Below are 27,837 nucleotides of genomic sequence, written 5' to 3'. Positions count from 1 at the left end.
GACCTTTGTATTTGATGCCACCACACCCTGTCCTCACAGTCACCTTGTTCCCACAGCCCGTGCCTCCAGAATCCTGCATGGATGGCATCTTGAGGATGGTAAGATCAATGGCAATACGCGTGTCTCAAAAGAGGGGATGATGGGAGGGTGGTGGGATGACTTGGGGAAGCCTTCATCTAGCAGTATATCGATCGTGGCGGCTGGCGATAGACGAATGGGTGAGTGAAGGAATGAAATGGACCGCGAATGCAGTGAAAGACGATGGCCTGGGGGCAATGATCGATGAGCAGATGAATGAAAAGTTTAATGTGATACCATGGGGGAATGGTGCATGTGCGTGAAATCCATTAATTGCTGCGAGTGAATGTACTAATACATTAATGAATGAAAAAATGATGCATCAACTGAACGGGCACTTGTGAATGACTTCATAACTTTGATCGATTCGTTAATGTATTGTTTACTGTAGTTTTTTTATTGAAAGAAAAAAAACATTCGTGAACCGAGGCATGCATAAATTCACGCGCAAATTAACGTTTCAACGTCGCAATCAATAACGGCAAATAACTTAATTGATGTGCTAATGTATAAATGAGCGGGCGACTTCCTGAATGGGGTTGCGTAAATATGATTGGAGGTGATTAGATTGGAGGGGGGGGGTGAATGAATAAACGAATGAGTGAACGCAAATGATTTAATCTCACCTTGAATCCACAGTAACACCTGATCCATTGTCCATCTCGAGACGGGCTCCATTGTTTCCAAGATGTTAATTTTTGAGAGATAAAATATTCGATTGCAATGAACTCCAATGAATGTGATCCGCATCAAGCCCCGCGCAGACGATGTGCATCCTCATCGCACCGACCAAAAACGAACGGAACGACGCTTTAAATGCACACAAGCGGGGCAGACTATGGGGCAATCCATAGCGAAGCCAGAAATCGAGTGCCAATCGCGAGCCCACGCCGATGTGAGTAACAATCACGTCGCCAGGAATGACAACCTCATTGCAACACCACCACCACCAATGCCACCATCAGTTGAAAATAAACGTGGAGCAGCCCAGGCAAGCCCCACCAGCAAACAGGAATGAGCGCGGCGTTCATTATTAATTTAACTACCACACACACGCGCAAGCAAGCAAGAAGGGCACGGCGATTTATTTAATTATTTACTTCGTCACTTCACTCGCTCGCACCACTTCCCCCACCACCAAACCCGCCCCAACACTTTTCAATCGCGGGTTGGTGAGTTAAGGGGGGGGGTGGTGGCGACTAAATACGAAACGCGTTTCGCGCGGCCCCTCGCCGCTCGCCGTCGCGATCCAAGCAACCCCCCACCCCTCAACCCCCCCCTCACCCCCTCCCACCCCCAAGCGGCCATGACGTCACGATCATGATCTCCCTCCGCGAGATCGGGGGGGGCTCCGCCGCGCCCTTTCCCCGCCCCCCGTGACGGCGCCGACAAATCTCTCCGCTGATTTCGCGCTGATTTCTGATCTTTCCTGTTTCCGCCGCGAGATTTTTTGTTTGTTTGGGGCCTCTGAGCCGGGGGTTTGGACCACTTTTGGGAGAAATCAGAGAAATCTCCGCGCGTGATTTGACACAGGTATTGCTGGGTGGCGTGGGTTCGGTGGGTTCGGTGGGCCCCCATTGTACGCACACGACCACACACACACACAACACCACCACTACTACTATCACCACCACTACCCCTCACACCGCCGTGAAAATCCGAAATGATTTCGCCGCGTTTACGAGTAATCTCGGGGTTTCTTTTTTTAAAGCGGCGTGGTTGCTGGTGGTGGTGGTGATGTTAACGCGTTAACTTTTGTCGTGTGGTGATTTTTTTTTTAAAAAGACGTGTTTTTCTCGCGTTCCTGATAGGGTCCTTAATGATGCAGGCTCTTTGCAACGGCGTAATAAATTATGCTAATAAGCTTTCTCACACAAAGCATCATTAACATAAAATATTATCCCGCGTTGAAACTGTTTTTGCCGGCTTGCGAATTCGTACGCGATTTTTGTTACGGGGTGGGTTTTTTTTTGTTACACCGTCTGCGAGATTTCACGCCGAACCAAGATATCGCCTCGGAGATTGCGTTTTTGTCTCGGAAACAAAGCGGGGTGGTGTGGCTTGCGACGTTGGGCAAATCGAGCCTGAGATAGTGCTCGGATGGGTGACCGCGGCTGTATTTTATTAACCAGGCGCTGTAGGATGCCGCGATGCTGTTTTCGCAACAGAGGGCGACACAGGGAACTCTATTGTACTGTACTTCTATACCCCCCCTCCCCTCCCCTCGCCAAACCGCCTTAACAAAACGTCTATGCTGCCCGCATTCACCAAACCCCGTTGGGCCAAGTACGGTCCAATAAACCCTGCGAACTGCGTGGCTTGTGAGGTCCTCATTCAGTAGTTGAGTGACAGCAGGGGGGCGGTGTAAAAGTCTTCGTTTTTGAACGTTCGTGTACGTACTGGGGGGGGGGGGGGTAGCAACAGCGGTAAGTGTAGCCGGAGATTGAGGGGGGGGGCACGTCTGGCTGGTGAGCGCTTATGAATGAAGGTTGGAGCCAAGGTAAAACACCACATCGGTTCTCCTGAGCAGAGAAAGTGTGGGCGCGTGTTTAAGTGTGTACTTTAAACCACGCTGGTCTGTGCGGGTTTTTGTGTGTGGTATGTCGGTACGGTGTAGGCAACAGACATGGGAGCATAGTATAGTGTAATGTTGCAATCAAAAGCGCCTAGCTTGTGCTGTGTGGTGACCCAACTATGTACTTTCCCGGTACAAAATGCCGCTTTGCCTCTGAGAACTGAAGATGTCGGATGCACTTCGGTTGATTAGATAATTCTTGGTGATTTGACAGGACTGTATGGAACTCGATATGCCTCACTGATGATCCCAATATGCTGTTGACTAGGATTGCCCTTGGTTGTGTTATCCACGAACAGATTATCCGGCTTGGATATTCGCCGTTCGCTGGGAATTTAAACTAAATCCGTGCTCAATTTAATTCGGAGTTGCTCCTTACTCATCGAGGGTCAGTGGCCAGCTACGTGATCGCAAACATGCCTGCAAGTAAACCGATTACTTTTTGAATCAAAATCTCGTATTTTATCCGGGAGAAATGCGGATGGGCTTTGAAGCTCCGTTTTGAGCAAATAACAGCATGACACGCCATGTCTTCAACCCCATTCTACATAGGTAAACAATGTGTGTTATAAAACATTTAGGGTTTACCCTTTCTGGCAATAATGCAGGCGTTTAGATGTTCAAACAGAAACCGGTTGCAAGGAATCGTGTCTGCACCAACCACACGTACTTGTGGTGAACATGCTCTGATAATGTGCATTGTATTTGAAACTGATTTGCCTACACGAGCCACCAGTTTTATTTCCAGAAAAAGGGTAAAGCCTATTATTCTGTCATACTGGCAAAACGGTCCCAATGTGTGTTGTAGCTTCATTCATTTATGTTTTGTAATTGTATTAAATCTGGGCCTCCACCCAATATCTCAGATAATCTAGAGTCGGCGAATACAATTGGTTCTCTGCCAGTCTGCAGCTGGACATGTCTTACCGAAAACACTTAATTTTTAGAAAGACCCACGGTTCTATTCATCTGTGTCGTTGAGAATTCATATAACAGTAACTATTACAAGGTAAAACTCACTGATTCACTGTTTTATTTGGGGTGGGGGGGATGATTCAAATCGCCCTCAATGCACCGTTCTCGTCAGATCTCTGAGGCCAAGCAGGGCTAACTAAGCCTCATTAGACGTCGTATGGCAGACTTTGTGGGAATGCCAGGTTAGGTAGCCCTGGACTGAGGTGGGAAGAATATGGCAGTACAGCAATTGATTGAATCTGTGCAGAGCTTTTAGCATTATTCCATTATATGTGTGGGTTACCTCGGAGTACCTCGATTTATTTCCACACAAAGCCAAACACAATGTAAGACCCTCCGAAAGAATAGTCTTAAGCATTGGGCAGGTTTTCCTAAACGTATAAAGGGCCTTTTTTTACTGTGTTAAATACTGTGCACTGCCTAACTCGGCTGTTTGCTCTTTAAATGACCATATCACGCAAATGTTTCTTGTGTTTTTTTTACGAGGTTGTACATCTCTTTGCGCGTGTTTCCGTTCACATCCAGTTCAAGACACCACTGGGAAGAGCGCCGCATTGCGATCCCGGGCATCGGCAATCTTTCATGAGGACACGATAAGGAACATCTGCCCACAATGAACTCGAAATGGATGGTGTGTATGCAAGAATTGTTTTGCGATTTAAATTGCTGCCATTGCACTGTCGTATATGTTTATGTCAAGGCCATGTGCTAGTTATGTTCCAACCCACGGCCTTTCTTTCCACTCGTGGGTGTGTGTTGGGCCCTTTGTTTAATTTTCAGCCTCCATAATTTGGATAATTTGATGTGCAGCGACAGTGCAGGATGACGTGCGCCCACCCACCCTTGTTTTGCGACGTGTCGCGCGTGACGCAAGTCCGTGGTGTTTTCTAACTGCAAATTGTTTTATTTCAATCGCATAATTGGCTTAATTGCACCCTCTGACAATTATCATGACGCTGGCATGACCGTTGTTTGCAAAGTGGGCCCACGTAGCCGGATCTGTGACGGCCATTTCGTGTGAAAACAATCTAGGACACGGCATCAGATACAATGTTGGCATGTGCTTCTGGCCACTACAGAAGCAGAAAATGCCAGCTTCAGACTTCCCTTTTTCAACCAGTTTCACCAGCGGGCTCGAATAACTTGTGACCTGCACCCCGTGTCTCAACTCCCCGAGGAAGGTGTGCAAGGTGTTTACAGCCTGCTGTCGAAAATAGCATCACAAAGTCTGGTTTTGTGTGCTTGTGAGCACACAGAAGCATGTTTGATCACATTTCATACCTTTGAAAGATACGTTTAAGCTTTCCCATACGGAGATACCATTCATGAAAATAGCATTGTATGTACTTAAAGTTTCATAAAACACAGGTTTATTTCCAGCACATTTAAATCATTGTTACATAGGTCCCATAGAATAACAGTGGACCCACATACACATATCCAAGCATCACATATCCACTCTGACCAAGTAACCACCCACCCCCAGTGCAGTATTTGTGCACTGCACAATTGTCATGTTCAGTAGAACTTCACAGGTCTGATCTTGTCATATATCCGTCTAGACCTCAGTCCCCAGTGTGTCGGACATGCGACGTTGTACTGTACTTACATAGGCCCGTCATATGTATGTATTTTACATAGGGCCCATAGACAAACATGACCCATGTCCCATTTAATTCAAATGTTGATTCTTGCGTGTGGGTTTTGTACCTTGCTTTCCTGTTGTAACCTGCATACAAAAATGTCAACAATATAGTAAATCAGACTGGCTAATTACATTTCTCCCACTTAATTTACATGTCGCTTGGCTATGCGAGTCCTGGACACCGCCAACTAAGAATCTTCATTAAAATCATGCAGTATGCTAAGTAGTTAATGAATATTCACATGGAGCACATGACATCATTGTGTATACATGACTTTAATATATATTTACTGAGTGTAAGCGGTCGCGCGTGCATGACATAACTATTCTCTCACTTTATTATACCGGGTTCCAGCTGCGTTTTGATGAATATGAATGCGTTTGCAACTTAGTTTAACGGATCAATCTTTGACATGAGACGGTATGGGTAGATGCCCTACCTGCTTTATCCCAGCTTCTACAAGACAATTGATTGTGCAGGGCATTGACATAAATATACTTATTGAAACTCGTCTGGAGTTAGCTTTTGACCTTTAGTAACTAAAAATTAATTTCGATTTAAAGCTTTCGTGACTGCAGGGATTCATATTCTTGGTTCTTTCGGTAAAGTCACGTAGAAGGGAAATGATCAAAATAAAACATAATAAAATTCTCACGACGTTTTGGCCACAACGCAAGCAGCCATCCTCAGATGAAGAACAGAGCTGTCGGAAAGACAGCATCCTGATGAACACTGCTAAGCTTGACAGCGTATTTTAAGCTGGGTGGGAGGAGGAGAGCGCCTTGACAAAGGAGTTTACAGGAGTAAACTCCTTTGTCAAGGAGTTTTCAAGGAGTTTACAGGAGTAAACCTGAGGACGGCTGCTTGCGTTGTGGCCGAAACGTGAGAATTTTATTATGTTTTATTTTTATTATTTTATTATTTCCCTTCTACGTGACTTTACCGAAATAACCAAGAATATGACTAAAAATAATAAGCAAAACATCCAAAGTGGGACCTTGAAATATACACCTGAGGTTCAGTGATGCTTCCCTGGGTACACGTTAGACATATATACTTGTTTAAACTGTGGCAACATATACAGGTTTGCCTCGCCTTATACGTGTTCGTTCGGTTTGTGCGATTTCAAGCTGTATATGCGGCAAACATTTCTGCCCAAAATTCGCTAGACAGGCAGTCCCCGGGTTACGGAAGGATTAGGTTCCCAAGAAAAATCCGTATCCCGAATTTTCCGTATGTCAGAAACTGAACAATTTTCCCCCAAAACCAAGAAAAAATCCCATTGCTGGAAATATTTGCGCCTCCCCTATCCGATTACGAGTTCTGTTTATCTGCGTATTCTACCGCGCTGTCGTCCGTTTTCTATTGCTACCTGTATGGTATCGCTGTACATACGCTCTGCACTTCCTATGAGTCTTTCATTTCATGGAATATCTAACCTAACACTACCCATCATAATTAAACTAATGGAACATCTACTGTATCCAATTGTTGATGGATACCACGAAACATTTTTATATTAATTGTTAACAATAAGGTGTCGCTTGTGAATGTTTAATTTACTGTGCATTAAGCTAGGCCTAGACTTTAGGCGTTACACCTCGCTCTGCGGTATTCATCCGCAACCTCACCGCACTGCACTACTTCCGCTTATGTAACTAATGCAAAAAGTTCCGCACGTTGACGTTTTTTTTACATGATTTATGGGAGTATTTCCGTAAGGTCGGATTTCCATAAGTCAGGTCTGCCGCAACCCAGGGATTGTCTGTACAGATAGTCACCGAGTTACGATGGTCCGACTTACGATATTTCGATCTTACGATGGCGATAGCGATACGACAAAATTGTATGTATGATACGTAGCTTTAGCGATTTCATTTTAGGGTTACCACGATACGATACGTTCAATGCATGTTGAAAGTTTTTATAGCAGATAGGATTGTTTCCTGAAATTAAATTGCAGTTCATATAGGTAGGCTAAGAATTTACCTTGTTTTTTTTACTCAACATTTTACTGTGCAATACAGTATTGTAATTAATCAATACATACAGTATATAGTTTATACAGTACGGTACGGTGAATTGCTCTGTTTTGGTAAATTATCACCATTCTTTAAGACTCCTGGGTGGGCTAGGCCATCTTCGACTTACGATATTTTTGACTTACAATGGGGTCGTCGTAACGCATCTCCATCGTAAGTAGTATATGGTTTGAATTCACTCTTTTGTGGCTATGCGGTCAGGTGTGATACAACCTGGTGTGTCCAGTATGCGCTACTCGGCAGACAGTTTTTTTTTATTGGAACGCATCTACCGGAGAAGCATGTACTCAAAATTAGGTGTTAGTCTCCTTTGTTTAAAATTTAATAACCAAGTTAACATGTCTACTAAATTACCACTTGAATTTATGCCATTGTAGAGATTAAAAACCAGCCCACACTCTACTCCCTTAAAACCTCCCGTGTGACCACATTATTAATAAAGGCCACTGAATATAGAAAACATATCAAACGCATCAACAATGGGGAGCTATTAATAATCAACATCCATCTTTGAGTGTTTTATGGAAATAAGCCTCTTGAGCTATTTTTGTATTTATGCTCTTTAATGCCATAATTAGTGTATAAATGCAAGGTTATGGACATTTTCTAATAGGTGGACCGTTTATTGCTATGCATAGTTACACGTGAATTGTGTGTTTTGTTCAACACTCCTGGGGATTATTATGCAACCACCATTATGCAGGATTTACCGTTTTTGTTTTACAGTTTGCGAGAGCGCTTTACGACTTCACATTGATAAATAAAAACACCACTTGATTTATTCATTTTTGTTTAATTAAATTCTACGAGCAACCACAGTGGCTTTTGCCGTAGGTTTTTCTCAAAGCCTGCTTGGGTGAGTTTCTCGCAACGCCCTGCTTTAGGGAGTCACTGTCGTCAAAAATGTGAACGAACATGGCAGTGCTTGGATTATTACCACAGTTAATTTTCTACCTTAGAAACAAGGGTCCACATACATCAGAACCACACGTCTCATTACAGACCCACCCACCACTGTCTTCACAATGAAGAGATTTGAGAAAACCCGCCATGCCATTACGGAAAATACCCACCAGACCATCGACCAACAGTGAACTCTGGAAATTCAAACATCTTTTGAAATACAGTGGTACCTCGGTATACGTCGTTAATTCGTTCCAGAAGGGAGGACTTATACCGAAAATGACGTATACCAAACTAATTTTTCCCATAAGAAATAAAGGGAAAGGAAATAATCTGTTCCACACTATAAGAAATGATATTTTATATGGCATATTATACATTAATGGGGTTGTATAAAATAATTTTGACACTACTTATTACTAAAATGCATACATTAATTAAAATCAATGCATAAATAAATTAAAATAAATTGAAATAAAAATTTTATTTAACATCACTTTACCTTGCTGAGAGGAGTTGATAGCCTACGAGGATGGTGGTGAGGAAGGGGAGGAGTTGAAGTGCTTAATTAAAAAACAATTTTTACTGGTAAATGCCGGGTGGGACGTGTGAACTCATTACACAGCAATTGTGTACCTGAGTTATACATGGTAATGCATTGTGACATGTTAGGGATGTCAACACTGCTTGTGAGCTATTGTCTGTGTTTTTTTCAAAAGCGGCTGGTATGTTTGACACTTATTTATTAATACACTATCATTTTGGCAGCTTGGGTGTTTGAGATTCTAGTTAAGTAAGTGTATCTTACAGTCATTTACTATTCTCTTTACTTTAACTGAAGCCTGCCATGCACTATAACTGAGTTCTAGCCTATTGTTTAGACAATTATTTGTTGTCATAATATTATTAAAATAATCTTGCCTCGTGTTTCCTGGCTGGCTGCTGACTGGGCTCTTCTCTACTCCAACAACAACTTAGTGCCACCAAAACTAGCTGGGTAACTGGCTGATTTTACCGTGTAACAAATACATATTTAATCAAATTGAAACTGCAGAAGAAGTTCAGAAGACGTAGAATAGAGAGCAACACAGAAGAGGTGGGAGCAGTGCATACAGAAGACTGACACGGTGCATTTAAAATTGTTCTATTTTTTTCAATTTGTGCAATTTTTTTTGCTAGAATATTCTTTAAATCCTAGAGAATATACAAAAAATCTCAGATTCAAATGCATGATCTCAACAGGGATGGCTCAGTGAGTCAACCGGCCACTTGTTATTATTTCATTTTTAAACAGTAATTTCAACGACCTCTGTGATTTCGATGAGTAGTCCTTAAAGCTTGACCCACATATGACAAGTGTGCTCTGGATTGCAAGAGCTCTGTTTTTCCATCGAAGGTTTCACGGAGTGAAGTTTAATTGAAGCCCGTTTTGACCGATTTCCTGCTGCCGCCTGCCGCCGCCAATGGAAGAATGCCACCTCGTTGAAGATTATTACCAGTGAATTGTGTGTCCGTGTTGCCGTGTTTGGGTCTCGCAGATGTACAGGAGGTCCGTGATCTCACCGGAACAGCACCAGATTCTGCAGCACTTTTACGACGTCGGGATGACCAACCAGAGCGTGCAGTGCTTTGGTCTCATCATGGACTGCTCGCAGCAGACGGGTCTCGACTACAACGTCGTTCGGGTAAAAACGCCAAGGCCTCCCCCCACCACAGTGAATCCCCATGTTATTCTCCTGTCAGCAGCTGCCATGGCAGCTGGGCCACATATAGTAGGGTTGTTGCGATATGGCGATGCTAGGCTCTTATCGTACGATATAATAAACCACTAGAATTCTATCATCTGTTTTGACAATCGTTATGATGCCGTGGTTTTTGCAAACGGATTGCTTTTAGAAGCAATAGACATTCTACGTAGGTAAACAATAATACATGTACCTAAATTACACCTGTTTTGGCACTACAGTATTTGATTTTGTGTATGTAGGTCACCCTTGCCCCCCACATAATCTAGAGTGGACTGTAAGTGCAATTCGTTTTTTTTGTTGGGTTTCACGTTTCCCTAACCAACGATGGACACGGTAATTGACCGGTGCTTACTCATTCCAATGTCCCAGGCTTGGATCGGCAACAAAAGGAGAAAGCTGATGCAAGAAGCCGTGAAGGGAATGAAGGCGGAAGAGCAGCTGCATTCAGAGCACCACCAGCACCAGACGCTGCATTACCAGCACCAACCCGCTCACCACCCGCCTCCGCTTGGCAGGGCCATCGTGAAGACGGAGCCCTCGCTTTCTCCCGTGCCGGCCAGCTTGGCACTGGCATCGTCGCCGATGCAGCTGCCGCAGTCGAGGCAGCAGCATTTTCCGCAAGGCTCGCCGCTGGTCCGCATCCTGCCAAAAACGCCAATGTCTCAGCTTTCCCAGAGCTGCCAGTCCAAGCTACTGTCGGTGGCCACGCCGCGGATGGGAGGCACCAGCCCTGGGATGGCTATGCCGGGCGGAGTGGCGGACCGCGGGAGCTTCCACGTGGGGCACATGCAGCGAATGGTGTCGCACGGCCAGGTGAGGGAGCTTTGGAGAGGGTGTGTGGACGTGTGTGTGCGCACGCGTCAGAGTGCACGGTGAGGTGTGTGCGTCTGTGAACTTGACGTTCCTTCATTTCTGTGCTATATCACAGGAGGAAGCCAAAACTACACTGTATTGTTGAAATACTTAGCTAAGCCATGGGTAGGGTGTCCTCTGATTATTTCCACAAAGATCATATTTAGCCCATTGTGGGGTTTGTTTAACCATACTTATCATGTCGGCTTTCGCAACCAATATCATCCATAATACAGGGGGTTTTTTTCCAGGTTTTATTCAAGAATTGGCATTTTCTGTTTACGTGACAAACCTTACCAATTGGCTGTGTCGGGTGGTGGCGGCTTTAACGACACATATTTACGCGATCTAATCCAAAAAAAACTGTATTATGGATCATACTTATCACCCAGGTCGGTAAAGCTTCGTTGAAGCAAGATAGCATACAGTACAACAATTGATTTTGCTGCAGTGCCATCTGCTGCTCACTGCGTATCCCTTGATCAGCCATGCGTGTGCATGGTGGCCACTCTTCCGAACACTTTTTAGGCTCCATCCTGCTTGGGATTTGGACGAAATTGGGTGCATTCCAGGTGATTGCATTGTTTCTGTTTCATTATATTGAATCAGTTTTTATCGGGGCAGTACCCACGGTAAAATAGTTTAGGAGGCCACATGCTCGGAAGTAAGCATAGAGCAGGCTCTGCCAACATTTGTTACTGTTCAAACCGTGGATGTGTGTTGAAAATTCCGTCTGCCTAGTCGCATATGCCCATTAGTCACGTGTGTGCCCACCACCCTCACAGGCCTTACGTAGTGTCGACCCTCTGGCATTTGTTTCTTGATTCAAGTACAGATTTCATTTGGCTTCGAGGGAGCTTTATGACAAATACACTTTCAGAGTAGTGATGATCTCTGCTGTTCAATCTATGACTGTCCTGCCTGCCAGGCTTTGTTCAATTGTCGTGCTTGTTCTTCAAATGCACGTTCGTGTGCGGGCGAGCTGGGAAATAAATAAAAATCTGTCCGTAAACAAGTCTCGCGAGAATGTTTTCTTTTTAGAAAGGTCACTGCTGATGCTATGTTAAAAGTGCGGCAAGGTAATATTTGCTTTATATCGAGCAAATCTTCTTATATTTCAAATGTATGCAATATTGTATATTATTTAACTTGCGTGCATGGTTAGGAAATGTGCATGAAAATAGTATAAAATGTTGCTTCTTTGTATTAGCCTCAATACTATATGGTATGATTCAGATATACTGTTCATTATCTGTCCTTGACCCTATTCGTCTATTCCCTATTAGTAGACATGAAACGATGCATTGATTAAAATAGCGTATGCTCCTGGACCATTGTGTTTTGGTTAGTATTAATATATGCAGACAAGACGACAGTACAATGATATCGTAACCCTGAATTGTGACAATTGAATCATTGTGTGAGGAGGTGGGGGTTTTTATTGTTAACATACCTAATGACTCGGTTTGTCAGCGATGTGTACCAAAAATTCCTCTTGCGAATGTTCAATCCTTTTCAGGGCAGTGGCATTGGACAGATATGCCGAAGTGTAAAGGTTGAGGTCCCTTTGCAAAGTCGTCCGAGCAAAGTGTATCCCATTGGGTTTCTGGACCACAACAATTCCCAACGGGTCAAGTTTCCTGGCGTACAGCCAAAGGTGGAGCAGCTGGCTGAGAGCGTAAGGTGAGTGCTGTTTGTTGTCACATCTGTTAAAGTAAACCTTTCATTAATTTGTGCGATCAAATAATTGGGCCTTTGTCAGTGTGTGGGGGGGGGGAGTGTGTGTGTGCGTGCGGTTGTATTCCAAAGTATAGGGAGCGGTAATGTTGTGGTTAATGGACTGTGCTATAAACCCAGCTACCAGAGTTTATTTCCTGCTCAGTCAATGCTAGTGACGATTATCTGATCCGATCATGGGTCTCTCCTAGGTTAACTCGGCCTCAAATATGTACCTGGTGCAGTGTGTAAACATTGCCACCAGGGAGACGAAGGCGACCAAGCTTGGTGCTCTCCACACACCCCCTCGTTTGTTGTCAGCCTTCATAGGTGCTCACTCGCAGCACTTACCCCCAAAGTTTATTAAAGCTATATAGCGTGTTTTTGTCTTTGCACTATAAAGCATGAGGGGAGAGGTGGTTAGCACACTGCCCTGCAAACATGACGACCTGGGTTGAATTCCAGCCCACAGAGAACATTCGGTTTTTTTAAAGATATTTGAAATGATCCTGGCCATCCTAGGTCGATTCAGCCTGAAATGAGTATCTGGTGTGGTGTGTGAACATGACTTACTTAAATCTAGATTGATATACAAGAGATCATTGCCTTTGATTAAGTAGAGTATAAAGTCCCTTACTGTTTACAGAGGCAGTCATTTCATAGTCTAATGGGATTATGAGCATAGAATGCCTGCCTTGAGTCGTCTTGCGATTGCATTGTTGTACCACGACCTTACATTTGACACGGCCACTGTCTCGGGACCTTGGGTGCAATTAAGATCCCGGCTGTTATTATCTTGAGTGGCAGGCGTTACACCAATCAATTATATAGAAATAAATATTAAAACAATGCAAGTGTAATGGGCACCGTTAATGTCATGCAAATGTCTTAGAGAGACCTCGGTTATTAATGTTAGCCTTTGGCCAACAGGGGCACTTACCCCTTTCTTAAAGTGTAGTGGTGACTCAATACATCTACTTCTCTGCATAGAGTATTTGCCCCTACACTGCTATGTAATTTTTTAAATTATCCTGCAGAGTCAAAGTGCCGGCTGAATGATTATTAAGAGTACCGTAATCCGTCTTGGGGCAACAGAACTTGCCCCTAGAGTATGCAAGAGGCTATACGGGGGATCTTTGACATTGGTGTATTATTACATTGTGGGATCGTGAGAGGTGGCAGCTCGGGGGGGGGGAAGCCTTCATCCAGCAGTGATTAGGGGGGCTGTTCCAGGGTGAGGAAACATTGAAGAAATGAAATAAAAGAGCAACACTAAAGCACAGCCCAGGGAAAAGTGTAGCCAGGGCCCAGCACCAATAACCCCGAACTCCTAGGCACAGCCAGGGCAGATCCGACGAGTCACAGGACATCTATGGGGAGCCAGGGGCCCTTCAACAACGAGTCGCATGACAGAGGAGTCTCAGTGGGGGTCGGTGTTTGTGCCTCGTGTTCATAGCTCTTGTTCATAGCTCCTGTAGCCCACTCATAATGCTTTGAGGTTTGATTTGGATGTCACCGTTGCGGTTTCAAACCCACGTCGTTATTGCTGCCGCTGCCCGGACAGTTCGCCGAGGCAGTGGGGTGCCGAGCTGCTGGGCGGCCGGAACAGCGGCCCGCGCGAGCCCGGTCAGCCCAAGCTGCCCGGCGCATCGTCCTACGGTCCGTACGACCTGGAGATCCAGAACGTCGTGTCGCTGGGTGCCGGGCCCTCCACCAGCAAAGCGGCCTCTTCCTACTACAAACAAGTGGCGCAGACCAAGCCATCAGCTAACTCGACCTCTGGTGAGTGGGAAAGGGCCCTTGTGGGTAATGACAGAAGTACACTTGTTTCCTCGTCCTCAATAACAGGCTAATTCAATCTTGATTTGAAGCTTTCGTGACTGCAGGAATCCATACTCTTTGGTTCTTTCGGTAAAGTCACGTAGACATACAATAAAATAAATGACGACGTTTCGATCGCAACACAAGCGGTCGTCCTCCGGCGGAAAAAATAGAATTCAGCAGTGGAACTGCTGAACTGATTCAGGGACGGAGTGCCCCGGTATAGCAGTTTTAGTAACGAAACCCCAGTCATATCTTTAAAGAATACGTTGTCCCATATACAGGAAAATGTTGAGGGCTCAAAAATGTATATGTTGATTAAAGAAATAACGTACAATGCTAATGTGAGTTAAAACAAAAATGTGAGCACTTGGTCTGGAGGTGTAGTGAAGCATTTGCTGTGCAGTCGTTACTGAATTGGAATTGGGGGGGGGGGGGGTGACACTACACTTGTAACTAATGCAATTTTAGTGCAAAGTTGTTTTGCTATTAGGAATTTACATGATTAAATTGTTAAAACCTGGTCGTATTCATCAAATGGTTCCCTATAATATGGTAACTCAAACTGGAGCCAAAGTGACTACTCTATTATCAAATATGCAAACTCATTTTTCCCTGACAGATAAGGATCAGCTCTGCCCTGCTCTTAATTAAATTTTTAACAATTATTCTGAAGACAAACGCATTTCGGAAGGCGTTATGTAATCCGTGCGCGTGTGTGATTTTATAAACAAAAAAACCCGTTATGGATTTTAGAAATGTGTTCACAGAAGGCTCTTTGTACACGTGGTTGGCAATTATTAATACTAGGTTGGCAATATTTATTGAGAGCGTCTTTGTTGTCACCTTGTTGTCTGTAACAGACAATAATCTTCGGATGAGGTTGTGAACTGGTACAGGCTTGTGTTCAACAGCAAGCGTGCCTCTACAAGACCACATAGCCACGTGAGGCTGGCTGTCTTCACACTGTGGAGTCCCTTGCGATTTAGTTATATCACAGATAAATCCTCTTTGGAGCTTAGCGCATTGGAAATTGTTCGTGTATTTTTTTAAAGTACATCTTAAAATAAACACAACCACCGTGTTAGACAAATATCATACTTTTAACTTTAAAAAAATCAGTATTGCTATTTTATAAGTGAAAAGAAAATGTAAAATGGAACTTAAATAATATCAACAATTTACGTAGCATGCATTTTACATGCACTGCTCTATTATATATCATGTTATTTTATTATTAAAAAAAAATTAATCACAAGAATTATACATAAAATGTTACTATCATTCCTGTGACTACATTTTTTGTAAACTTATTCTTTGCAACTAGAGAATCTGTTGCTTTGCATTGGAAAATAAGAGTAATAAAATGGCAAGATAAAATATATTGTGATGCTTTTTATATTCTCTAGGATTCAAAGAATATTCTGTAAATATATTTACATTAATATGATGACACTGGAAAGTTACAGAATTTGAAATTATCCATGTCATTCTTTTGTATTCGTTTCTCACACTTTTTCGATGTCACGATATTATTACGTCTTCCAAACGTCTTCCACCGTTCAAACTCAATGTTACGAGTAGGAACCTCTGGTTTCACCAGCCCACAGGGGATTATTGTGTCCGTCCGTCGTGCAGGGAGGGGAGGGAGGGGTGGGGAGGGGAGGGGCTATGTGGGGAGGGGCTGGGTGGGGAGGGGCTGGTCACCCCATGGTGCCCTTATAAAACTCAACGTTTAACCTACTCACGCCGGCTTGTGCCCGCACTCAAAGTCGGTCATATTTGCGGAATACACCACGCCGCCGTTGACCCTGGCCATTGGCCGAGCAACCCAACGTTCCTACCAGCTCCCTCAGCAGGAATGTGTTTTTTTGTTACACTTAAAAGCCCATGTAGCCAGTTACCCTGCTAGTTGTGGTGGCAACGGGCCACAGCCACTAACAACAGCGTTCTTGGTGGTGTGGAAAAGTAGTCCAGCCAGCAGCCAGCCATAAAACTTGAGGCAGATTATTTTTAAAAGCAGTATGATTACGTATAAAATAGCAATCGTGCTATTTAATCGTTACGTTTTAAATATAATGTATTTTTATACCTTTGTATGTACAGCCTTATGCTAATTTTAAGTCTTACTGCAGGATTCGGGTCTCCACACTCCATGTGAGATGCGGGGTGTTGTTTGACTATACTTCACCACGCTGATAAATTGCGGGCTGGTGAAAGTGGGGAGCATAAATGTGGTAGTGTAGAAGTACAAAACAGATGTGAATTTTGTGCACTGCCCTCTGCTGCCCACTACGTAGCCATGCAGTCATGCGCTCACCCATCCAAACACGATGAAGGCTCATCCCAGCTTTGCTGCCGTGTGCTGATGAGATTGGGGCAAGTTGGGTGATTTGGTCATAAGCCACGCTTTATTAATGCAAATGCAACTCGTTGCATTTGAACTAAAGCCTTATGTAAACTGAAGCTGGACACTCAATGCAATAATATTATGTATCTATGATTCTACCCTGGATGATTCCTGCCGGAATCGCAATTCTTCTATGCGCAATTCCCACACTCAGATTTTTGTATGTGCACGAGGGAGCGTCTTTTGCGAGCGCATTGACGAGGAAGCGTACATTGGTTAGTGCATGAAAATGGGCCACCGTTGTGCCCATCACGTGCACAGCTGAATAATTTCAATCTAACAATGAACATAGTTTAATGAATAGAAATGCACATTATGTCGTGCTTGCCTGAAACAGATATGTAAAGGATGCGGTTGCACGTAGATTCGTTATGGAATACCATTTGTTGTGCCCGGTTGTGCTTTATTTTGTGTGCGGTTTGCAATCCCCTTTGCTCAGTCGGTGTTAGCAGCTGAGGGCCCCCCCCCCCATACCGTTCCCGTTCTGCTGTAATGTGTGCTGATGCCAACTTTATGGAGGGCGATATTGGCACGTAAAATAAAGATGGATTGGATTATAATAATGGATTGATTGATTATAATCAATCCATGTTTATTTTACGTGCCGATAATTATTAATTATCAGTGCTACCATGTCCTTGAGAATAGCCCAGCAGAGGGCAGCAGTGAGTTGATAAACTTAAAGTTAAACAGCCTCCGTGACCAAAAAGTCGATTGGCTCTATGCACGTTAAATGATTCGAGTTGGTTTAAATTGACCATTTTTATCAAACAACATTGAAAAATCAAGCCACCTCCTTGAGGTGCGTTATAATGTTCCATTTTTGAGAAAATAGGAGTTTAACCTCGACTTACTTTTGAGGGTTTTAGTCAAAATGGTTAACTAAATCGGTTTTATTTTCCTGCACTCAAAAGCTCTCGTTGCGTTCGCCACCCGCGGATGTGAAAAGTAAAATGATTAACAGGTGACTGTAAATTATAGTAACGTCACGTTCTATTATTCAGGAAAGCCTCGCTGAGTCTCAACTTACTATTTTTTTGTCCGGGGCCTACATTGTTGAAGTTTGGTCCATTTCATTGTAATCGATCTGAGATAGACACAACTCTCTGTGGACAATCCATAGTGTGTACAAAGGGTTAACGTCCAACTGAGAATTCCTTGGCCTCCTTGCGGTCCAGAAGATTTGGCAATGTTTTCTAGATGTGTGATCCACAAACCCTTGCCTCCTAAGTCCAGGATTTCGCCATCATTAGCCATGTATTTTTTATAAAGCATGAACGACAATCGTACATAGTCATCTCCAAGCACAAATATCACTCGTCGGTGATATGACCTAACAGATCAAATAACTTAAATATTTAATACATTCATTAACCTCAATTAACTTAAAGTCTCGTTAAGGCCATTACTCATCAAGTGGCACGTAGCAAGCACAGATAAATATAACTTTTTAAAATTAAACTCTTCAACGTAGCAATATTTGAATCGCATATTATCACGAAAAATGTATTCTTGCAAAGTTTTGTAGATATAATTGAAAAGGCTGCATGACCAGCTCTGCCCGCTATGGGCCACGAAAATGACCACATCTGCTCACTATCAAGTCCTGTTGTTCATCAGTTATCACTTTTTGGTGATTATTTTTTGGAATCAATGATCTATTCCAAAGTCATGGAATTGATAATCGAATTTGGTAAAATTTCAGCAAGGATTGAACCGATTGGCATTACGTGAGAACGTTCAAATCACACGGCGTGCGACAGCCATCATAAAGCAGCAGTGGCACGGCTTGCCAGTCGGTGCATGGTACATTGAAACAGACAAAAACACGCACCTGGACGTACATTTTTATTGTTAGACATTTCAGTAAACTACGTGCTGAAAAAAAAAAAATATTTGGCAGTTTTTTTGCGCATGCGATTATCGACAACGCTCTATAAGAAATTAACAACCCTGATCCCAAGGCAATGGCAACAGCTTCTCCATCGCCATGGAGACTGGCGACTTGGATGAGTACTCGCGAGAGGAGGAGATGGCCCAATCAGGCTGCCAACTTCAGGAGAGCTTCATGGAGTACATCGACCTGGAGGAGGATGAGGAGGAGGATGAGGAGGGTGACGCCGGGGCGCAGGAGGACGCCGCCGACAAACGCAACGGCAACGACGCTGGCGACGACGCCAAGATGGAGCCAGGGGACGGTGGTGCCGGCGGCGGTGGTGGCGCCGTTGGCGGCGGCGGCGGTGGTGGTGGTACCGCCGAGACGGGCGAAGCGGGCCCGCGCGTGCAGCCCTTCTCCCCCGCGCAGGACCGTGTGGTGCGCGCGGCCAAGTCCCTCGTGTGCCTCTCGGAGTCCGTGAGCCGCATCGGCTCCCCCTCCGTGCACGCCGCCAAGAGCGACGGTGAGGACGCCCGTTGCGTCGGAGGCGCTCGCCGTTGTTGATGGCAACGATTGTTCCTTTGTGTATATGTACGTTGGACTTCTTTCACACCGTACATAGCCAACTTTGCTAATCGGAGGTGCAGGGGAAAGACAACAATCTAAACACAAAATATTTCAAAACAAATGAGTTTCAAATTAAAAGCCTCCGCCACCTTGAATGAGATGCAGTGGCATTTGCATACTAGGTGAATAGCATTTGGAGTGCTGCAGTGAAGAGCTGTTATCTCACTCGCCTGGCATACAGGAGGCTGTGGGTTTGGTCCCGGCCCTGACTCCTGTTGTGTATTTGGAGTTTGCATGTATCTCTCTCTCCCTGTGGTTGCGTGCATTTTTTACGGCTCCTACGGTTTTTCCCTTCACATTTAGAAACATGCGATTTGGTACTGGTCGGAACCTCCTGGTTACACCAGCCCACAGGGGATTATTGTGTCCGTCGTGCAGGGAGGGGCTGGGTGGGGAGGGGCTGGTTGGGGAGGGGCTGGGTGAGGAGGGTGGGGCTGGGTAGGGTGGGGAGGGGCTGGTCACCCTGTGGTGCCCTTATAAAACTCAACGTTTAACCTACTCACGCCGGCTTGTGCCTGCCCTCACAGTCGGGCATATTTGCGGAATACACCATGCCGCCGTTGACCCTGGCCATTGACCGAGCAACCCAACGTTCCTACCAGCTCCCTCCGCAGGAATGTGTTTAATTGGCTGCTATATATTTTCGCAAGATCATCCACTTTGTTGAGCTATCGTATGTGGCCAGGTCGCTTCTGAAAAGGCTATAAAGCTCAGTGGGCTTTACCTAGTAAAAGATAAAATATATTTATGTTTTTTTTTAATCCTAGTTGTACTGCATTATGACAGTATAATGATTTAGTGCCTCACAGTGAATCCCCACGTCGTGTGCGGCTGTCTTGCAGGTGTTGCCGTGTCCGGAAGTACGCCGCACCAGTCCGTGTCGCCTATTACCTCGTTCACTCAAGGATTCCTGCCCATTGGAACACAGAGCCCAGGACAGCACCAGGTACCAGAACACCAGCAAAGCTTAGGCTAATTCTGGAGTGTACATGTAAGGGTTGAATGTCCGTGGACAAATGTTGGATTAACCGTGCCTGTGAACAATCATTATTGATTATCCGGTGCACGATTATCCGGCTTCCAACATTATCCGGCGATCCCGGCCCGATCCTGCGAAGCCGGCAAAACCGCTCCAAAGGCCTGAACCAGTCGGGCGATTGGCACCATGTGCGTGATTTAAAAAAATTACATATGTTTGATTTTAGTGTCAAATATTACATACAATACATTATACACGACATAACAATACTGCACGTATATACATGTTTCATCACAAATAACTACAGTGATAAAAAAACTAAATATACAGTGCAATCTGGTGAAAAGTGCATGTTAAGGCTGCATCAGTCAGGCGATTGTCAAACGATATTGAAACAAGAGTAGTACGTACATCACCCCATGCAGTCTTCGAGATTGGAGTGGCATGTACGGTATAGTAAAAGCAGTAACTTTATACAGAAGGATATTTATTTTTGTCTATTTATCCGTGCAGCTAGTGGTGCGCCACCTTGTGGTGGAGAGCGGTCCCGGAAGACAACGGCACAGAACGACTTCTTAAGTCACTTCAGTTTGACTTGATTACATACCTGTCAACTCATACGGTTTACCCGTATCCGTGTGCAAGGAAATTAGGTTTTCAGGTCCATATGACGTACAGCCGTTTCAATACGAGAAAAAAAAATGTCTTTGTTTGTGTTTCTCGCTTGTGATGGGACTTTGAGATTTATAAGGTCACCAAAAAGGTCTGAATTGGTCTGTAATAAGGTAGGCACTGATAAGGGGTTTACAGATACGTATTTACCAATGTGAGAGCACACTTTTGAAATTAAACTTGCTTTGTTGCATGTCAATCGAGCCCAGATGTAAAATGTATTGTGGCCTGGCAAGACCCACGGCTTTTATTGACAGGTGTTTCTTCTGGGTGACCACCAGATAATGCACGGAGTAAATACATTCAGGCATTTCACCTGCCTACTGTACTTTTAAAGAGTGGACAGGGCTGGACTGACCTCACTTTGGCCCATGAAAGAGACTCGTGTGCACTGTCTATTCGTTGAACATATATATTTTTTTAGAATTATTTTTAAATTGTGGAGAGCACATGCAGAAAGGTTGTTCTTCTGACCGATTGCCAATGTGTGGTCCCTGCTGATTACTTAGGACACTTGCAGAGACCACATTTCCAATGGCAAGACTCCCGCCCATTCACTCCCATGAATAGTAGGGAATTGAGGGATTAAAGGTCCCTCCCTTAACTCCATCCTTTCCCTACTCAAAGTCTAGTCCTTCCAGGAGGAAGGACGAGACTTTGATTGACAAACTGCTCTGACTAGACATGTTTTTGAACTGTCTTAAGTGATGTATATAACCTGTAAGCTACATATTTATGGACACGTGTATATCTCTCTGGTCTGTCCTTGAAGTGACGTTGGTTGAGCGGTACAGCAGGGAGGGGATTGTTTGGAGGCTAGAGAACGTGCTCCGCACAGCCTCGTGGTTACCCAGAGAATATATGGTGAATACTGGGAACTGCCAAGGCCTACAGAATTCCAGCCAATATGATTCACAATTGATTGTTGGGTTAGGCCACGTTATTGTCTACAAAAATCGTATCTAATTGCTACATTTTATGATGATAATTCTTCATTTCACTGGTGAGTTTAAACAATAATAATTGGCGAATTAGGCACGTGTATATGTGACGGTTAATTTTATTTTGGCTATATCAGCTAGTGGGAGGGTCTTAACGACACAAAATAGGCCAGATCATTGCATGGCATCACCAAAAAAAATCTATTATATATAATTTATGTAATGCATTGAATTAAGTAAAATGATTTATTTCGGGGGTTTCTTCTGCAGTTATTGGTGACCAGGTTGCAGAGGTTGCAATCGGGTACCCGATACCCGTACGCTACCCGTACCCAGCCGGGTATGGGTACCCGTTTGCGACCCTGGTGCGGCCGGGTACGGGTAGGCCGTGAGTCACTGGTGAGTAACCGTTTGTCACTCATTTCCCAACGTCTTGTCTCTTCTCACAATTCAAGTTCCTAGAATCAAACCACCTGCGCCTGCAACATGGCTTCATCCCAGAGGTCGCAATCGGGTACCCGATACCCGTACCCTACCCGATACCCGGCTACCCGTACCCGGCCGGGTATCGGGTAGGGTATGGGTAACCCGTACCCGTACCCGGCCGGGCACGGGTACGGGTACCCATTTGCGATCCTGTTGCGGCCGGGTACGGGTACGTTTGCGACCTCTGCCAGGTTGTGAACTACTCCCAACGCTTGGGAATGCAGTTTCATCGCGAGCGGTGGAACTAAATTCGAGATTTGAAGTTTTCGTTACTGCAAGTATCCATACTCTGGTTCTTTCGGTAAAGTCATGTGACTTTACCGAAAGAACCAGAGAGTATAGAGCTGAACTCGGGGTCTTAAAGGTGCCAGTTGCAGTGCTCGAACATGATATTCCCCCCCCCCCTCTTTTAGACCACTCAGCCTCCTCTAACTTATTTTTGACTCCCAATGTCAGGTGGAGCCCCAATTAAGGTACAGTTTGGTTTCACCTATTTTAGGAATTCCGCAATAGGTGTGCACACGCTGTGATTTATTTGCTTATTTACGGGCCCGGTATTGTACTTTTTGTACCCTCTTAAATGTTAACTTTTGTTGATATATATTTTAGGGAAAAGTGGAAACATTACCTAGTCTAAAAAGTTAAGCAGTTTTTTTTGTATTGTACAGTTGTACGGCAAAAACCAAACATTTTGCCATTCGTGAGTTAAAAATTGCCTGGGTGTGGAGGAAGTAGCAATGCAAGCAGAAGAAAAAAAAAACCTTTTACTCAAACCGGACGTTTTTCCTTTTTGGTAAAACTAAAACTAGATGTTTGAGAAACAAGGTTACGTGTCTCAGAACAGTATTGAGACATGCGAAGGAACTTTAGCTTCCTGCTGTTGAGAAAGATAACTTGTTTATTTTTATTCCCAAGGGGTTCACACGTTTATTTTTGTGTTTGTTCTCATTTTACTTCATTATTTTGCAATCTCAGTGACGAAGCAAATGCCATTAAACCGGGCACAGTGACTGAATCGGTACCCTCATTTTAGGCTGAGTCCACCGAGTGGAGGCACTCCACCAAATGCCCGTGGCCAAACGCCTTGGAGGGCAAGGGTTGTTAGATGATGGAGAGATTTCTACAACTCTCAAATCCACCGGGCTGTAAGGTGGCAGGAGACGTGAGCGTAGAAAATGGGATGTGACCCCATCATTTGTATGGACTCTTTAGTGTTATCCTCAATTCTGCATGAGGGCCTACCCACGCTGTGCGGGTTATGGGAGTTATCACCATACTTCACCATGCTGGTCATTCCGGGTTGGTAAATGCAACGTAGGCCCATGGTAGACGATAACAACTGTTGTGCATAGCAGTGGCCTATCCAAGCACTATCCGGGCTCAACCCTGCGTAGCTTGCGAGATCTGAGCAGACCTGGGCACATTGCGGGTGATTTGGTCAAAAGCTGAATCCCATAATTTACGTGGTTGGTTTTTCCCCCGGCTACTTTGCTTTCCTTCCATGTAACAAAATACATCTTAAATAGACCAAACATCATAATGTAGGATCCTCCCAATTAAAACCCTTGAAAGTCGTTGAGAGCACATTGGATTGCTTTTACAAAAGCTGAACTTGAATCATGAAAAGCAGCATGGCAATGTGCCTAAAGAAGAAAAGAGCACTTCCTGCTGTGACCCATGGGTCATAAACAAGGAAAAATTACAAATCAAATTATAGAAAGGCAAAGAAAGTGCAGAAGTTGCGTGAAATATATTGAGAGACAGAAAGAGCAACATGTGGATTGGAGAATGTACGCGGGTTTTAGACATCATGAGAAAGTGAAGTTGGCTTGGGCAGGACCCTTCGCCAAACTAGATGGTCGAGACTAATGATGGCGTGGCAGGCAAAGGATGGAAGAGACGCCTGAGAAAGACTTCCACCGTGGAGATGGAGTAATGAAATCAGCTAATGTGCAGGAGCTAGTACAATGTTCACCTGTGTTAATGCCCATTTGGCTAAAAAAAAAATTTTCAAGGGTGACCTTGGGAGGGAGGGAAGAGGAGACTTGCGGAGGCCTTCATCCAGCAGTGAATTTACCATGACTGACAATCAGAGGTCGAAATCGGGTACCCGATACCCGTACCTTACCCGATACCCGGCTACCCGTACCCGGCCGGGTACCCGGCCGGGTACGGGTAGCCGCACGTGACTCACCCCAACCAATGAGTGAAAGGCCGTGAGTCACTGGAAAGTAACCATTTGTCACTCATTTCCCAACGTCTTGTCTCTTCTCACAATTCAAGTTCCTAGAATCAACCCACCCGCGCCTGCAACATGGCTTCATCCCAGAGGTCGCAACCGGGTACCCGATACCCGTACTCTACCCGATCCCCGGCTACCCGTACCCGGCCGGGTATCGGGTAGGGTATCCGTTTGCGACCCTGGTGCGGCCGGGTACGGGTAAAGAATCAAAACCCGTTTGCGACCTCTGCTGACAATGGTGATGTAATGGTAGCATATGTTGCAGTGGATAGAGGTCGACTAAGTATATCATCCCTGCACGGTTGATACAATCTTCTTCTTTCGTATGGCTAATGTAGATGCAGAGCAATAACTAGAAATTATTGTTACAATGATTACTGTAAGATAATTCAGCAGTGATCCTCTTTGTATTCAATTATCCCCAGCATAGGAATGTATAATTTCTAACACTGGCTAAGGAATGTGGACAGCAGATGAACATTGCGTGAAACACCACTTTGACGAAAGGGTGCATTGATATATAACACACATGACACGGATTTTTTTAAAGTGAAAAAAACACTGTTGTACTCTTGGTTGAGCATAATGATATCCTTGATAAAGAAAAAAAATACCACGTCTTGAGATCCAGTCGCTTGTAGATGCTATATCAATCAAAATTGTGTTGTAATTGCCTTGAATGAAAGTTTGACGTGTTTCAACAGCCATACCTGCTGAATGTTGGCTTGGGTGGAATGCCCTATCTGTCACCTGGAAGAAAGAGAGTGGTAAGGATACATTGTACAACTTGCCACAATCTCTACATCACTGCACCTGCACGTTAGTTTATATGTCATGGGCTGGGAACATTTCTAAACGTGTGTTTAGATTATTTAGCTGCTATACATTTTCACATGATAAGCCACTTCAGTGGGTTATCACTTGAGGCCGCATCGCTTCTGGTAAAGAGCTATATTGCTCAGTTGGCCTTACCTCGTAAAGTAAAAATAGTTATTTAACATTAATGGGGGTGTAATAAGCCTTTTAAATATCTTTGGCGAGCAATCGCACATTAGCACACACATTAGCATTTTCAAAAATTTTCTGCTAAATATTCTCGTGGCTGACCTTTGCAGGTGACGGCTGAGCATGCGAAATGCAGAAAGGCAGTGTTGTGGCCAGCTTTACATTTTCTCCTCTTGTACACCTTTAGTGCAGCCGAGCTAATTTCAGTGATGGATAAATATCATGTGTGGGCCGTTCCGAATCGATGGTGCTCTTATGAAACGAGGACTCGGGACAGATTTGGCGCACGATTCCCCATATATTCCACCCACCCTCCCCTCATGACCGTACGTGTTCATCTGGTGCACCGATTAGATCGTATGCAGGCCATTTCACGCAACACGTGACACAGAGGGCTTCGAGCTGAGCCTGATACCTATTGTTCTGCAATGGCATTAGAGTGCACGGTTTAAGTCGCCCTGTCAAAATACATTTTCATCCCCGTTACGGGGTTCCATAGGTGAGGCAGTTAAGCTGAGCTCGCTAAGCCCGCAACGGCTTTCTAATGGGATTAGCATCGCACAGCGGGTCGGTCCTATCTGCTCTAGCCCATGCATGACGGGATTACAGGCATAATGACATCAAACATAAATCTTCCGTTATAGCGGTAGTTGTGTTCTTTATCGGCGCAGCTTAGGTTTTTTATGCACTTGTATTTAATGGAAAATTGAGGTGTCCGCTGAACGCCGTGGATGGCAGTGACTATGGAGAATGATTGTAATGCATCGGCTTGCATGTTGGTTTGGTGGACCTCACAAAGATGAAACCATCATTTGAATGAGATTGCCTCTTGCAGGGTCAAGATGGGGGTGGGGGGTCTCTGTAAGAGGTAGTATATTAAGTAGGTTACTGACCTATCTCTTTGGTCCTTGAACATAAATACTCTCATGTGGGTTTTCTCCGATTTTCTCTGTCACCTAAATATGTCCAACAAAAGATACACATCGGCCAAACATCCCTTTGCAGGATCCTCCCGAGAGAAAATGTGTTAACTGTTTTATGCTTTTTATTATTAAGGCCAAGAAAGAATGTATTTATTATGCTCAAGTCTAATCTTTAGACTATCCTATTCTGCTATGTCTATGACTAGATGTTTCTCTTTGAGAGACATTTAGTTTACATAGGCAGTCAAAGAGAGAAAATATCGTCTTCTCCTTTTCTTATGACTAGCTGTCTCTTTCTCTTTCTGCAATCTGTCATCATTGCCACATTTTCCAATTTTCCATTTATTTTGGCACCTCACACCTTGCTCTGAAAATTACTTCGAAAACATGTTCCTTCTTTTGCAAGACCTCGTGATGCATATCCTCCTTCTGGTGGAGCGTCTAGGGGGGGGCACTCAAATTTCCTGCTCCTATGTAGCCTGGTTCCTTGGCTCCTCCGGCTGGTGGGCCCTGCTGTAGTCGTACCGTCTACTCGCTCGATAGCTTCACCGCTGATTTATTTAGACTGTTCATAACGCGCACCGGTTTCATGCCTAAAATATCCAGCACTTTTGGAGGCAAGGGGTTGGTAGGTGGTCGGGAGATGGCTGTGCCAACTCTTCTTGTATGCGTGGGTTTCCTCTGCGTACCCTCGTTTAGTCCCGCTCTGAAAACACCCTCCAAAATGAAATTGGCCAAACCTATGAATAACCCAACCATTAATGGATTATCGATTGTAATTTATGTGCATACATTAACCACCCCCCTCTGGTCTTCACACCTGATTTGCTCACGAGTGATAACATCTCATTTATCCCTCTAATTAATACTGAAACAAGAGGATTTCTCCACAACTCTGGCAGTCGCCTGATGCTAGTTGTAATTACTCGCAAAATACCGGTGTGCTGTACTCGTAAAGAATTGCCATGTTTTGTTTACGTGACGAACCTTACTAATTGGCTGTGTCTGGTTGTGGTGGGTTTAACGACAGACACATTTATATTTACGCGATCTAACCAAAAAAATGCTCATGGCCAAACCTCCCAATGCAATATTTGCCTGAAAGAGGTTCTTGATACTTACTGCGGCTTTCAGATATCAATAAATGCCTGAACCATGTGAATGAAAACTTTGCCAGTCACAGAGAGCACTGGGAAACACCATGGTGGTTGTGATGGAAATATTCATCAACAAAGTGTCTTTGTGTGTTTTTTTATTTTCACTGAATGAATGAAAATCATCAAGCACGATAATGATTGGCTATCGACATAAGACTTAATT

At 44.3% G+C, this 27,837-nt stretch overlaps 2 protein-coding genes across 8 annotated transcripts in view; one reads left to right on the top strand and one right to left on the bottom strand.

The window, feature by feature from the left end:
• Positions 1–1,255, bottom strand: part of LOC144735806 (connector enhancer of kinase suppressor of ras 3-like) — a 33,018-nt gene extending 31,763 nt beyond the window's left edge. The window contains exon 1 of the mRNA XM_078618327.1: positions 705–1,255. Within this exon, the coding sequence (XP_078474453.1) occupies positions 705–828 (124 nt within the window). The 5' untranslated portion in view covers positions 829–1,255. The remainder of the gene's footprint in view (positions 1–704) is intronic.
• HDX (highly divergent homeobox) overlaps positions 11–27,837 on the top strand; it is a 45,535-nt gene continuing 17,708 nt past the window's right edge. For 3 of the 7 annotated variants that reach the window (XM_078618345.1, XM_078618349.1, XM_078618352.1), the window contains exons 1-10: positions 1,376–1,611; positions 4,154–4,259; positions 9,758–9,904; positions 10,337–10,780; positions 12,339–12,502; positions 14,100–14,317; positions 18,731–19,165; positions 20,112–20,215; positions 22,132–22,260; positions 25,294–25,356. In XM_078618345.1, coding sequence (XP_078474471.1) covers positions 4,242–4,259; positions 9,758–9,904; positions 10,337–10,780; positions 12,339–12,502; positions 14,100–14,317; positions 18,731–19,165; positions 20,112–20,215; positions 22,132–22,260; positions 25,294–25,356 — 1,722 coding nt within the window. In that variant the 5' untranslated portion in view covers positions 1,376–1,611; positions 4,154–4,241. Of the gene's footprint in view, positions 99–1,375; positions 1,612–2,515; positions 2,579–4,153; positions 4,260–9,757; positions 9,905–10,336; positions 10,781–12,338; positions 12,503–14,099; positions 14,318–18,730; positions 19,166–20,111; positions 20,216–22,131; positions 22,261–25,275; positions 25,357–27,837 lie in introns of those variants that run through there. The other 4 variants (XM_078618346.1, XM_078618348.1, XM_078618351.1 and 1 more) reach the window with 4 other exon arrangements.

This window comes from Lampetra planeri, chromosome 57 (assembly GCF_965212315.1).
Source record: "Lampetra planeri chromosome 57, kcLamPlan1.2.h2, whole genome shotgun sequence".
NCBI classification, from domain to species: domain Eukaryota; kingdom Metazoa; phylum Chordata; class Hyperoartia; order Petromyzontiformes; family Petromyzontidae; genus Lampetra; species Lampetra planeri.
The sequence above is the reverse complement of the archived record's forward strand: the minus strand, read 5'-3'. Positions and strand labels throughout refer to the sequence as shown.